At 54.8% G+C, this 14022-nt stretch overlaps 4 protein-coding genes across 4 annotated transcripts; 1 reads left to right on the top strand and 3 right to left on the bottom strand.

The window, feature by feature from the left end:
• Positions 1-211: 211 nt before the first annotated feature.
• SPBR_02449 (uncharacterized protein) lies at positions 212-2395 on the bottom strand (the record flags this gene model as incomplete). The annotated part of the gene is made up of 1 exon (XM_040760752.1): positions 212-2395. The coding sequence occupies one exon, from the start codon at positions 2393-2395 to the stop codon at positions 212-214; it is 2184 nt and encodes a 727-aa protein (XP_040620734.1).
• A 2397-nt stretch (positions 2396-4792) lies between these two features.
• SPBR_03255 (uncharacterized protein) lies at positions 4793-5420 on the top strand (the record flags this gene model as incomplete). The annotated part of the gene is made up of 2 exons (XM_040761558.1): positions 4793-4884; positions 4943-5420. 2 exons carry the CDS (start codon positions 4793-4795, stop codon positions 5418-5420), a joined length of 570 nt encoding a protein of 189 aa, XP_040620733.1.
• Positions 5421-7007: 1587 nt separating this feature from the next.
• SPBR_02240 (La domain family protein) lies at positions 7008-10380 on the bottom strand (the record flags this gene model as incomplete). Its single annotated transcript, XM_040760543.1, has 2 exons — positions 7008-8819; positions 8905-10380. 2 exons carry the CDS (start codon positions 10378-10380, stop codon positions 7008-7010), a joined length of 3288 nt encoding a protein of 1095 aa, XP_040620732.1.
• Positions 10381-12987: 2607 nt separating this feature from the next.
• On the bottom strand, positions 12988-14022 carry SPBR_03020 (uncharacterized protein; the record flags this gene model as incomplete). The annotated part of the gene is made up of 3 exons (XM_040761323.1): positions 12988-13291; positions 13402-13522; positions 13797-14022. 3 exons carry the CDS (start codon positions 14020-14022, stop codon positions 12988-12990), a joined length of 651 nt encoding a protein of 216 aa, XP_040620731.1.

The raw sequence follows: 14022 nt of genomic DNA, 5'->3' as shown, positions 1-14022 counted from the left end.
CTTGTGTCATTCGCAGCCATCTCCGTGCAGCGAAGGACAGAACAGCACTTCTGAGGCACAGAGCTCTGGCTGTCACCAACAAGAGACGTGACAGCACGGGATATGAAAGAACGGCGACGCGGCGTGTTCAGGGGAGAAGACAAGGCGAAGGATGTGAGAGGTGAGACGACCAGTCAGGAAACCAGAACGTGTGACCGCACTCTGCGTGTTCTCAGTCCCGATAGTCCCTGTATTTGTCGTCCCTGCTATCCCTATCGTACGCCCTTGGCGCGGGTAGAGCGGCATATGGGTTGTCATCATTGTAGTGAGGCCCGTCGTCATAGTCACTCGGTCGCCTTGACAAAGTGCCGTTTCTACCATCGTCGTCTTCGCGGCTGTCATTGCGCGATTTGATTTGCCGTTCGAGGCGGCGCTCGTGTCGCCGTGTCTTCTCCTCCCGCCATTCTTTCATCTCATGGTTCACTTCGCGGACCTCCTTCATCTCTGAGATGGCACCCTTGATACCCAGAGCAGCAATACCCACAGATGCGGCATCCTGCAGTAGGGCCTTTTGCTTCAATTTCTTTGCCTCTTCGGGCGACAGGCGGCCTTCACGCACGGCCTTTTGCCGCGAGCGCCGCTTCTCCATGCTCTGATACACATTGTGGGCCGCGTGGATGGTGGCAACAGCGGCTAAGCCGGTTGTCAGGACTTGTTTACCTTTCATCTTCTTTGCTTTCTTCTCATCTCCAGACGAGCTGCCGAGGTCAGACTCGGAGCCGGAGCCACTCCGGTTGCGACGCGACCCAGAGCCGCCACGGCGCCGGGTGGAGGAGCGACCGCCATCATCATAGTCTCGGACGCTGCCGCGATCGCGGTCACGGTCGCGGTCGCGGTCACGGTCATCATGTCCTCCGCCGCCTCTGCGGCGGCGATCGGAGGGATAGTCATCGTAGCTGTCGGCCGAATCGTCGCGGCGGCGGTTGTGGCGAGAGGATCCCGACTTGCGACGGGGTGAAGCGTCACGGTCGCGGTCGGAGTCGTCAGGCTCGTTGCCAATACCGAGCTTAGCAAGGCCGCGGCGAGCCGAGTCCACCACGCTGCGGCTTCGGCTTCGGCGCGATCGGTCACGGGAGCCGTCTCGCGAGTCAACGCTGCGCTGGCGTGACCGGTCCTCGTGTTGGTCATAGAGTTTCTTAGCTCCAAAGGCACCCAGGCCGGCGGTCGCCAGGGCAGCCAGGCCGCTCACGCCGCCACCGCCGCCGCCGCCATCTGAGCGGGCCCGAGAGCGGGACCGACTGCGTCCCGTGCGCTTGTCTTCTTCAATGTTGTGCCGGGAACCATTGACAAGACGGTTGCCAAGGAGGCCGCCAATGACTGACTCGGCAATACCAAGCTTTCCGTGCTTCTCGTCCTGGGCAGCATCAACAGTGGCCGCACCGGCAGCGACAGTCAGGACACGCTTAGCCTTCTCGCCCTTCCAGCCACCGGGCTCTTTGGCGACGCGGAAAGCTTCCGTAGCGCCAGCAATCAGAGATGCCATGGCGGCCTTCTGCACCTTGTTAGCCACTTTGCCCTTGCCGCCGCCCGATGGCGAACCGGCGCGCGAGCGGCTGTCGTGGCTGCGTGTGTCGGAGCGCTTGTCCTTGTCGCCGTGGCCACCACCCGTGAGGGCGGTCACAGCGCCACCCAGACCAGCAGCGGCCAAGGCACTCTCGAGGAAGTTCTTGTGGCCCTTCTTCTCGCCCTCGTCGCTCTCGTCGTCGCTGTATCCACCACGGCCTTTATGAACGAGAGCCTTCTTGTCACTCTTTTCGGCATGCTTGTTGTAAAAGTCGGCACCCTGGTAGGCGGCAAAGGCGCCGGCCGCGCCGAGAGCGGCCGAGCTAAGGGCGTTGCGCTGAACGCCGTGGCCCTCCTGCTTGGCCTCGCGGCGGTCAAAGAGCTCCTTGCCGCCCACGGCGAGCGCACCACCTACCACGGCGGCGATGATCTTCTCTTGGTTGCTCAGAACGCGGCGGCGCCTCTTTTCTTCGTCGTTGTAGCCTTGCGACTTTCTACTATCGCGGCGATCATAGTCGCGGTCGTAGTCGCGGTCGTAGTCCCTGTCCCGGTCATAGCCACCACGATCTCTGCCGTAACGGCGGTCGTCGACATATTCACGGTAGACGTCTCTCGAGTACGTCGGTGGTGGGAATTCGCGGCGGATCTCCTCGACGGAGAGGTCACTGTCCTCGCGCGAGCGGGGGATCAAGTCGCGCGATGTGGTGTGATGCGACTTAGTGACGACGTCACGGGAGTCGGCATGGCGTGAGTCTCGCGAGTCGCGGGCGTCACGGGTGTGGCGACGGTCGTCGTAATAGCGGGTTGACGAGTAGTCGCTGCGACCGTCATCGTAGTTGTCGTACGAAGCCATGGCGGGCAACGACAGCAAGTGCTGTGTCTCGTCTGCTAAGAGGGGACTTGTCTAAGATGCACGCTGAGTTGGTATGAGAACTAGGCCGTTTAATCAGGGAGGGGGTAAAAAAAGCAATGTAATGTGGTAGAAGGGGGAGAAGCGGGAGGAATGTTTCTGATGGAAGGACAAGCCGTACGTGGAGTATATAGACTAGGAGTAGCAGGAACGGTGGTCGGCAGGGGACGTTGGTTGGTGATGTAGAGGCCCGTCCAACGCCAAAAAAAAAAGAGAAAAGATAAGAAAAAAAGAAGAAGAAAAAAAAACAGAATAATATAAGGTGCGCTTTTGCAGTGTTCTGCCGGTGGAGCCGTTGGGCTGCGTACAGATGCCTCTCTGTATCTCCAGCCGTGCAAGTGTTGAATAGTGCAGATGACGGGGGCAAATAAAGTTGCCAAAATGCGAGAGGCCACCAGAGAGTAGAAGAATCGAACAGCGATTCCGACGATGGCTAGGAAAATAGAAGAATTTGGAAGAAAACTGGAGAGCGTTCGTTTGGGGGCAGAAGAGGGAGTGGCGCGGGGTTGGGAGGGGCGGAGGGGTTGTGTTTTGTATGTTCTGTTGATGAGACGGCTGGGCAGGAAATGAGAGAAGGGGCGATCGATGGTTGCGACACGGTTGGGAGTACTTGTGGGCTTCTGCCCATGTAATTACATCAAATACGGAAGTTGCGAATCCGCAGGCACCGCCAGGATGCTAAAACGGTGGCAGGGATGGGCAAGGATGGCCTGGCGGCAGGAGGGAGCCTGTTGCAAAGTGCACCACGAGCTATTGTGGATGTTGTTTGGCAACAGCGTCTCGCGTCATGGTTGGCTCGGCAGTGTCCGTTTTAACAGGAGACCAGATGGGCGCCGTTGGCAGCTTCCCCAACAATAGCGGCACGTCGAAAGACTGAGACAGGGCGCCAAAACGGGCACCAGGCGGACCGTTCTACGCTATTTGCTAGGCTGCGAGCGGTCTTTCTTTGTTCAGTGTACGGAGTACTTTTGTCAGAGGAACGGCACGAGGTCTGTATTTTTACATGTCACCCCCTTAAAGACCACCGGCCTATTACATCTCGAGACGGAAGCATCTGTCACCCGTCCTTGCCCACCACAGCCACGCGGGAGGCCGCTACGACAGGCGGCAGCTGCAAGCCAAGCAGACTGACGACGCAAAGGAGCGTCGGTGTCTGGCCACACTATGTTGGTCTGTGCAGCCGTTTTGCTTCAATATCAATGGGCGATGCTCGGGTGAGTCGTGGCGCAGTATCAAAACTGTGCGGCGAGCCCGAAACGGAGGCCGCTTTGGCGAGGCCAATGAAAAGGTCGACGTTTTCATTGGGCAGGTGCTTGCTGGTTCTGGCCAGGTCTGCCATGGCGCGCCCTAAACGGAGGGGAGGCGCGAATGACGTAATGTAGGAGAAATTTCGCCCATCAGAACCCAACGTCCAACCTCCCACTATCCAGAGCACACTCGACACCACCGGCCACGATGCCGCCACGGTCTTGTTTCGTCCACCGCTCTTCGTCCTTGCTTGTCTTGTCTCGCTTATCACCAGCTCGTACACACATGCCGTACTCCATTATGCCATACCTCAGTGCCGTCGTACAGACGTGAGCGCGATGTTAATGTATAACGGTCGTTTCTCAACCCTGCCGTGCCCGGTTTCCATGGCAAATTTGCTCTCATGAGCTATAGATTCTTCACTCTCCTGTCCTCCGCGGCCTGCTGTGTCGGCCAATTGTCCCCCGGCGATGCCTTTCCTGTTTCCATGTCGTGACACCCGACCGAGAGCCACAACGGGAGGCAGGAGCAGTCTCTGTTCATCTGTCTCGATTCATTGGTTCTCATCTTGTTCTCTTTTTTTTCTTTCTTTCTCGCTTCCATCGCACGACCCTCCACCGCGGATGCTCTCGTTTCCCCTGCCGTGTCTGTACCTCGCTCTGTCACCAGATATGACCAGCAAAACATCACCGTCTGCTCCCCACCTGGCACAATATGACACAACGGTATTGCGGGTGCACGATACACGAGTGTACCAAAGCACCAGACAAAAGGCCCTTGGCTGCTTCGTTCTATGAGGGAGCGTAGCCCCCATGCCTCACTTCATTGCCTCGTGAACAGCGTATTTAAGCACCAGTGTCTCCTGGGCTCTTCCGTCTTTCTTCTCTTTCCCCTTCTCTTCCTCCTTCCTTTGACTCGTAGACACTGCATCTCGTTCGTATCCTATGTCTTCTATCTCTTCCGTCCCTTCTACTCTTCGTCACCAACGCTCGTTTTTCCACTTCGCGTCTATGAAAAGAAACGAAAGACGCTAAGTAGTCAGAGTCTAATCACCATACCTTCATCTGTTGTTTCTCCCCTTACGCCGCCACGATGCGTTTGTCACACGTGCAGTCCCTCCTACTACTGGCACCGGTCGTCTTTGCTTCGCCAGACAAAGGCCAGCCTGCGTATGGGCTTCCTTCGTCCCTTGCATACGTTTATGGAGACATTGCGAGCTAACACATCATTGACATTGTACAGCACTACCACCCCGACTGTGCAAGACGATGCTGCCTCTCTGGTCTCCCAGTACGTGCCAGCATCCGCCTATGTCCAGCTCACCGCCTCGGTGGCCGCCGCCGCGTCGGCTGCGTCTGTCACTGGTGATCCCGGCTCGCTGTTCCTATCGGCGCTTCTGGCCACGGCGCCACCTGCCTGGTTCAGCTCGGCCGTCCCGCCGTACTTTAGTAGCAACGTTGCCGCCCTCGAGTCGGCCATAGCACCGCTGCGCAGCGAAGCGGCCACGCTCTCGTCGACAGCGACGAGCGAGACCCTCGTGGTCACGCAGACCACCAACAGCCAGGGCAGCACGGTCACGACGAGCTACACGTCGACGTTTCCGGTCACGACGCACACGACGTCGTCGTCCGGCAACGCCGCGGCACCCACCGCCGGTGCGCAGCAGCAGGCTGGACTGGGTATTGCGGCTCTCGCTTTGGGCCTGGTGGCCATCTTCTAATACGATGCTCTTGGAATACATGAGTAGGGACTTGTTCTGAGTTGTAACCGTTTGATAAGATATTTCTTTGTTGGCTTCAAAAAACGCGGCCTACTATCCCGTTTATGTCCGTAATTTCGGGGGTAGCTAATGGATATCGACGGGGCCTTTTTTTTTTTTTTTTAATAAAAAAAAAAGATTATTTACATTTGCAGTTCTTCCAACCACATCACTTACTTTATTACCAGCTAGGATAGAAAAATTCGAGAGTTCAATGTAGATTGAATCCTGTCAAAATTTAAAAGTAAAAAAACAAACAATATTTTTATGCTATAATCCTTTTAAAATAGAAGGGAAAATGATAGAATGACTCGCCTCTGTTAATCGTACAAGTTTTCTGGCGGGGGCAGAAAGTGTATCAAGATAGAATAACAAATGGCTTAACCGCGTAAGCCGTTTTTTTTTTTTGCAGGACATGTAAAAATCAAACGATATTCCCTCTCTCACCTTTGCGACCATTTTCAATGATGCACTGTGCCTCGCCATCCCCGCCCTCTGCTTGCTGCCAAAATGAAGTAAACGAAGAGAGAGTAGTTTTTGTAGCTGGCATGCGCCGAAACCCTCAGTATCAAGCCAGCCTTTTGCCTTCCCTGTCTAAAATTACCGAAAAAAACGCAATCTGCGTCATGACATCGTTTAGATAACGTAAAGAAAGTCAGACCCGTTCCTTTTTCTAGTTGTAGTATTTTTTGGGTTGTTGTTGATTAGTGGTTGGGCATTTTTGCCGAGTTTGCAAATGGATGCAAAGTCTCTGCATGACCATGTCCAGACAAGGGAGACATGTCCTCTGTTGCGAATTGCCACAATCTGCATTGGGTTGGGAAGAGTCGAGATGTAAAAAGGTGAGAGGAGGGAAACATGGCTCAAATGGTGAGCCGCCGATCGCCGAAAACAACAGCAGATACCAAGACCAAAAGAAGACGGCAGAAACCTGTTCGTCGTGCAACACCAAGCATGCGAAGGTCACACAGTCAGTGCAGACGTGGCCCCTTGATGGAGAATAGGCAGAGCCCAACAGAAAGTGGCCCTGATTTCCGACGTCCATAACTGGATCCACATCCCTCTTTCCTCAAACAGGACCGCAGTCTGTGACCAGATGGAACAAAAAATCAACTTTGGCCAATAGGCTGAAAAAGCGGCTATTCGTATCAACGAAAAGCAATTGTAAGCCTTAGGAACACGAAAATGTTTCCAGAATCCATCGTCCCACTGCCATAACCTTCTGATGTGGTTCGCGCCAGGGCTAGGCAAGACGCACAAAAGAGGCACAATGGTCAGGACAAGGATACAAGCTAACTCCCAGAGCTGAGACGTAGAAAAAAATTAACCATCCCACACCAGATGCCGAGGGCTCGTCAAATAAATAAGAATGTTTGCGGAAGGCTGGACAACTGCCTGTGTGTTTTGCTCGTGGTCTCCTTGTTCCCTGTCGGCAAAACAACAAGGAACCGATGCTGTGAGGAAGTGCTGAAAAAATGCGAAATTGTGAATGAAATCGTCTAGTCCCGAGACGGAATAAAAGCATTACACCATATTGGGATATGCACCCTAAGCATGAGAGTCACCGTTGGCTCGCTTAGAGGTCTGAGATTCGGAAAGTTTCTTGGCCTCCTCTTGGTGCGGCAAGAAAACGGCAGGATAGGCCTTTGCGTTGCTAGAGCTGGACAGCACCCGGTCATAGTACTGCAAGAGGCACTTCAGACCAAAGTCATTCGGCGCGCCGCGCCGGGCGTCCTCGAGCGCAAAGGTACGGAAGTCCTCGTACATGCGCACGTTGAACTTGTCAGGAAGGCAGTGCGACCAAAACCGATACAGATGCTTCATCGTTGCTGGGACCTCGTTGTCCTTGGCACTCGCCCGCTGCTCGAGAGCTCTCGCGCGCATGTCGGGGTAGGGTTCCTCTCCGATCTTGCGACCAGTGGCCTGCTGGTCCGACGACTCATCGGACGAGCTCTTGGCGCCGTTGGCACCGGATCCGTTCACATGTGGCTGGTTAGACAATTCCCCACCAGTGGCAGCTGAGTCAAGCTCGGATCCGACAAGAACAACCAGCTTCTCGACCTGCTCGTCCGGGTACGTTTGGTAGTCCTCTAGCGTCGTCGGAGCTCCACTGCTTCCGCTAGGTGAGAAATCCGGCACCGTGGCAGAGAGCTGGATCTCACCGCTGCGAGTCGGCCGACCGTTCGGTTCGGTGTTGCCGGCCCTGGTGGGACTCGTGTAGTCGTGAACGCCGTTGTCATGAGATTGGTACAGCATCTCGTTGCTGTTCACCGGGTACGCGGGTGGCGAAAACATGGGCTGTTGTGGCATCGCCGGATAGGCACCGTTCATCATGGGGTGAACGTAGGGTGATTGGTTGGGGCGGTTCACCGACCGGAACAAGACCGTTCTAAGATCTGGGCCGGGCTTGCGTGCTTCCTCATCGCGATCCTCGTGGGGCATCACAAATCCACTCCACAGGTACCGTGAACGAATCCACTCGTTTTGCTCCTGGTCGACAACATAGTCCAGGTTCTCGGACTGCTCACAAGCGGCCCTAATGAAATCGATTGATGGAGCGAGTTCCGACATTCTCTTGAACTTGGCAATCACAGACAGTGGAACAAAGCCCTGGTCGTTCATTTTTCTCCGCAGAAAAACGTCCTTGACGAGGTTATCAAGAGAAAAGTAGTACTCAACTTGCAAGGTCAACCCGTGGACCAATTCAACATCCATGTAGGGGCTGAACGCCTGAATAGGATACTGCGGCTGAAACTCAGTAGGGCCGTTCATAACACCATGAGTAGCGTGGCCGTGCATTCTCGGGTTGTTACTCACGCCATTCTGCAGGCGGCTGTTGAAGGACATCGGGCCTTGCGCGGCCAGTTGAGCCCGCGAGGCGTTTCTTCCTCCAATTCTCACGGAGTTATGCTGGCCCCCATATGAATACTGCTGGTGAAGTGGGTTGAACGGGGCTGCTGTGGGTGGAAGTACGGCAGCACTGCTATTGTAGGAGTTGGGTGGCAGCCTCTGTCCGTTCGGTTGGTATGTGGAGTGACCGATGTGCTGGCTGTTTTGCGTGACGCCGCCAGCCACACCGCCACGCCCACTGCGGAAACCACCACGTCCAGGACGCTCTCCCCGCGGCTCGGTTCGTTCTCGGTGGTTCGTGCCATGTTGATCCTTGTGCTCCTGTGAGTTGAAATCTTTCGCGGCAGAGTTGAAATGACTTGTATTCTTCCCTGCGTACGGCGGGCGGCGATCAGTATGCGCAGAGGGCGTGGGTTGGTGGTGCTGTCCATTCGCGTCACCATTGGCAGCAGTGGTGTGGGTGTTGTTGTGGTGGGCGCCCTTGAGGGCAAATTCCGATTTGCCAGTAGCCTACATGTAGATGTCAGTAAAAAAAATTGCACTGTTTGTGAAACACCGTATGAGACAACGCGAGGAGGATACGAGGGTTGCGTACAGTGTGGTCGGCGGCAGTCTCCTTAGGCTTCTCAGGCAGTGTGGAAGCGGAGGGTTTACGTTGTTCCCGAGGATGCGCGTGCGACGCATCAGTCGAGAAGCGTTTATGAGAGGTTGTCGTGTGGTTTGATGGACGACTGGGTAGTGTGCTTCCGTTCGTCTCTTTCGTCGTCTCGCGGGCATCAGAATCGGCTTTATGAGCAGGGGAAGATACAGTAGTCGTCGCAGAGGCCTTCTCGGTGCCCGTCGGCGCAGTGCCGTTCGTAGCGGCACCGCTGGCGCTGTTGTTGTTGTTGTTGTTGTTGTTGTGGCCACTGGACTTCGATGAAGTCTCACGGTTGGCTCGGTTGCCTGCCTTCGGCTTGGAGCCGCGTACATTCGGTAAGGGCGTCTGGAAGGCAACGGTGGGGACAAATGGTAGTGGTGTCCAGCCCTTCTTACGGGACTTTGCAGAACCCGCATCCTCTTGGGAAGTATCGACTGGAGCCTCGACTTTGGTGTCTACCGGAGGTAGCTTCGATTTGGGCTCTTCTGAGACGGTGGCCGTGTCAGGCGTCGGCCAAGATACAGCATCACGAACAGGGGGCAAGGAATCGCGTGTGGCCGTAGTGAGCTTCTCGTCCCTGTCCGTAGATCTAGCACCACGAGGTGCATTGCGGCGTGCGTGGTCGTTTCCACCAACACGAGTGCTCTCGTTCAGCCGCCTTGTCTGCGACTTGGCATTCCCAGAAGATGCGGTGCCGTTGGCATCGACGGCAGCGTCGCCTCCTAAAGACGCGTTGCCTTGCTTGCGTGTATCCTTGGTCTTCTCCTGACTAGTAGTGGCCGTGGTTACTGTCGTCGATTTGCCGCTTGTCGCGACAGGCGGGCTCTGTTTGACCTTTGCGGCCTGCTCAATCATCCGCTGGCTCCAGATGTTCACAGTTGGGAGTGGCGCGGGAGCCAGCTCGATCTTAACGGGCTCTTTCCCCTTATCGGCTTCCTCGGCCTGGGCCAGTTGTGAACCATCTTTGTCAGCGGCGGCTTTGGCTGTTGCCTTGCCCTTGCGGCCACCTTTCCGTGCCACATCGTCGACAGCCGGTGATCGTGTGCCGGGAGTGGAAACGCGACTCGGCTTGTCGCTGGAGGCCACAAGGACCGTTGCATCGTCGAGCGAGAAGTTCGACGTGGACTCGTTGGTCGTGCCAGCCAAGGTAGACGACGCTGCAGGAGATGAAGGAGCCTCGGAACCGACTTTCAAGGGGCTTGCATTGGCATCGTGATTCAATGTTTGTGCGGACGCCTTGCTGGAGTCGGTCGTGGTAGAGAGAGCCAAAGAGGCAGTGGTTCCATTTTGTACAACGGAGGCGGCGTTCTCGTTAGTTTTGTCCGGTGTAGCTTGCGGAGTAGCAGCCGTCGTATTCGACGTCGGAGCAGACGTTTGGGATGATGGTGTGGATTGGCCACGTGCGGCCTGGGCATATGAGAAACCCGACATAATGGCTGCGGGTTGAGTGATGGCCAAGGTGATCAAAACAAGGATGCGAGGAGCAACACAGGAGAAATCAGAGCGCACGCTCAGCAAATACTGCGTGATGCGCTGGCCCTGAAAAACTAGAGGCCTAGATTGTCCGCCAGCCTCGCAGCTTGCTATCTATGTTGGAAGCTCTCCAATCGATATGAGACCGGGCACAGCCGCCAATCGTTGTGTGTCCTGCAGGAGTACCAGAAGTTGGTTCGTGCTCGACACGTCTGCTGGATTCAAGACGAGATGTGATGCCGATGCCAGCCGGGTCGGTCGTGGGCACAAATAACAGCCTCAAGTGGTGATTATGAACGTGTGGTGTTGTGTCTGAGAAGCGGATTGGTTTTGGCAGCTGCGAAAAAAAAAGGAGAAAAGTTAGCAAAACTGTTGTCCATAGGTAGTATCCGCGTCTTTGACTAGACCCCAATATACGTCCAGGCACGAAGAAGGATGCGAGTATCGGAACGCGACCCAGGGCCAAACGCGTGACAAAGCAAAGCGGTTGTAGGCCCCGGATGTGGTTGCCTATTACCGACTATGCTCTTCCTGATGCGCCCCGAGAGTCCGACGATGCGAGTTTTGTATTTTGAGCAGTGCTTGCCTTTGGTTATTGACCGTCGATGGAAAGATGCGGTTCGAATGAGGTTCGTCAGTACGCCACTCCGGAGGTGCTTTCGAGTAGCAAACGGTATCGAAAATCGAGACGGCAGCAGCACGATGCAAATAATCGTCGAGATGTACGGCAGGGGAGGAAGACAGTGTGCGTCAGGGTCTGAAAAAACAAACACAATGGCACACGACGGTTGTCGAACGTTGCGTGGGGTGTGTCAAACCGCGACAGGTTTTGCTGGATGGGTGCTGGTGTTGTGAGGTGTAATGCTAATCGAAATAACGCTGTGACAAAGGCAACAGATGCGAAATCATTAGCAATCGAAGCTGCCTGGGAGTGGAAATGGCGAGTTCGAAATGCAAAACGCAAATGGTTGGTGCAGAGGCAGGGAGGAAAAGGGCGGAAAACGCGGTGGGCTCCGGAAAAGATGTGTTTGCCTTATTTTTTTTCTCGGCTGTTTCGAACGAAAATAATACTAAAAAAAACAAGAGGAAAAAACTTTTGGAAGGGCCGACAGAGACGAGAGGAAAAGAAGAAAAAGCGTAATGAAAGGGCAATGGCCGTCTGTCGGCGAGAACAAATACAAAAGAAAATGGTGTGCAAATGCGCAATTCGAGATGGGAATGCAAGCTGTGAGGGGCGAGAGCAAAAGCTTCCTATTGCATGCGGAGGTGAGGTCGAAAAGAACGAAGAAAGAAAAGCATGCACGAGGTATGGTCTCGCGAGGCAAAAAGACAAGACTCAAGCCGAGAGTGTGCGTGTGAGAGGCAAGGGATTGTGGAGGGAAAAGAACAAGGGCAGGTTTGTGTGTGCAAAGTAAAACTTTTTTCCCTACTAAATTTTTAAAACGGGTCGCTGCTGAGTGAGTAGTGTCTCTCAGTGCGTTGTAGTGAATGCGGTGGTTGCTTGCGGGTAGGTTGATTGTGTGGGTTGTGCCGATGAGGAGGCGACAGTGAGCTTAATTCGCGGAGGGGCAGGAGCGAGCGAAAGAACGCAATCGAACCAAAAGAAGGACGCAGCAAAGTGGAGGCAGGAGCGTTGTGAGCACGCGGACGAAGAGCAGGTGCGATCCTGGCCAGACTAACAACGGAAGGCGTGCGCCGTGTCACAGGAAAAGCAATTTTGGGGGCTACAGAGCGCAGTTGTTCCTACAACATACATCCCTCGTGCCTGCCGTGCAGTGCGCGAATATGAGTCGGCAATTTTGGTCGTAGCGGAGTTGCGGCTTGCTGGTAGTAGCAATCGCGCTGTCGTGCGTACAACAGTCGAAAAACACGGATTCGGAGTGCAGATTGTGGAGCCCAAGCACTAACAAATAAATACCTTGGCCAAGCGTGACAGCCCCGCCTAATTGCAGGTCACTTCCGAGGCGCAAGTGCAGCGAACGAAAGCGACTATTTATGAACAGTGTTCTTCCTAAGAGTCTAATATATATGTATGCTCTTTACAGTGTTCTGTCAAGCTCGTAAATTGTCGTTGGTGCCTTCAACCGTAATGTGCTTTGGGAAGGCTGAGACGATGCCCTCCATATGTAACCAAGACACGGCAAGTGACGACGTTGCAGCAGTTATGCGACTCTTGCAGCTAGCTCATATCACCCCATCACAGCCGCGGCTCGGCTCACCGGGAATACTTACAAGTAGGATACACCCTCGCTTGGTCTGTTAGGTCTCCGCCCAATCTCCTTTTGCAAATTAGGATTTCTAAATGCCTTTTATTCAAACAAAAACAAAAAGGACGCAGTTCAGAATTACAACATTTATACATGAGAGACAACAGAGAGAGAAAAAACATGTGAGCTTATCCACCAGACGAAAAGCCCAGGAAAGGCTCAACACTGTTGTAGGGGTGTGAGGTATGTAATATGTGACGGGGCGTTTGAAGTGGAAGTGTGCCGCTTGGGACACAGCAAGCCATCAAGCTGTGACGAGTGCGCCACTTTAATATCTCCCTCCGTCGGTCGCCGGCCCTTAGGATGTCATCCAAGCGGTGGCCCGGCGGGCGCCGAACGTCGTGGCCAGTCGCAGACCGCTTGAGCCCATCGGGAAATAGCTCACGAGGTACCACAACAAGCAGGCAAGTTGGATGATTGCCGAGATCAATGTGAGTATGGTGCTGTGAAGGCCAAGCGAGAAGTACAACGTCAGGGTGATGGAGCCAAAGTAGGCGGCGGTGAATGGCAGCCGCGGCGTTGAGGCCAGGTGCTGCACATAGGCCCAAGGGCCCATCATAGCCGCAAACGACGACAAGAAAAGGATCGACCCAAGTGTCCATCTAGTCAAAGGGAAGGCAAAGGGTCAGCAGACTGTGGTCTTTTAAGATGGAAGACCCCGTGAGGTCCAAGGAGGCTGAGAGGCGACAATCCCAGAGCTGAGGAGACTCACAAGATAACAAACTTGCGTGGGCGCGTCGCGACAATGGGAAACAAAGCAAAGCAGATTACAAAGCACGCCAGGGCACCAAGGTTGCAGCCGCCGAAGATCAACAGTCGGTCCCATCGACTCACTGTGCATGGAGGCAAAGTGCCGTTCTGGTCAGCCTATCACAGAACTTTCTATTCACGTGGACATGTGTCTTATAGGTGGACGAGCTAGAGGAGAGGGTAGCGGGACGGCGTGCTGATCTCATGAACATGCAGGCACGGGAGTCAAATGCAAGATCCAGGCACACCCGACGGGCATGCATGATCCACCAGTTGCCATAGAGGAAAACGCGCGCGAGGCGACAAGACAATAGAAACAGGGAGAGAAATGGGCTCCTCAAGATGCAACAAACTTACAGGCAAACCAGCCTTCTTCTTCTTCGCGCCTGGTCGGCGCAGGCAGCGGGGCACCGGCGCCCTCGCTTGTAGGCAGGCTAACATAGCCACCGCCATCGCCAAACGGATTCAGGGACTGCAGCGAGGACAAAAGACCCGAACGCTGTGTGGTGTTGATAGGCACATCGGCTTCGCGCCGTGACCAGCCTAGCGAGTTGAGAGAGTCTCGAAACGACTGTGACGTCAT

The sequence above is a fragment of the Sporothrix brasiliensis genome, assembly GCF_000820605.1.
Source record: "Sporothrix brasiliensis 5110 chromosome Unknown Cont17, whole genome shotgun sequence".
NCBI lineage: Eukaryota > Fungi > Ascomycota > Sordariomycetes > Ophiostomatales > Ophiostomataceae > Sporothrix > Sporothrix brasiliensis.
This window is presented reverse-complemented; position numbering and strand designations above follow the sequence as displayed.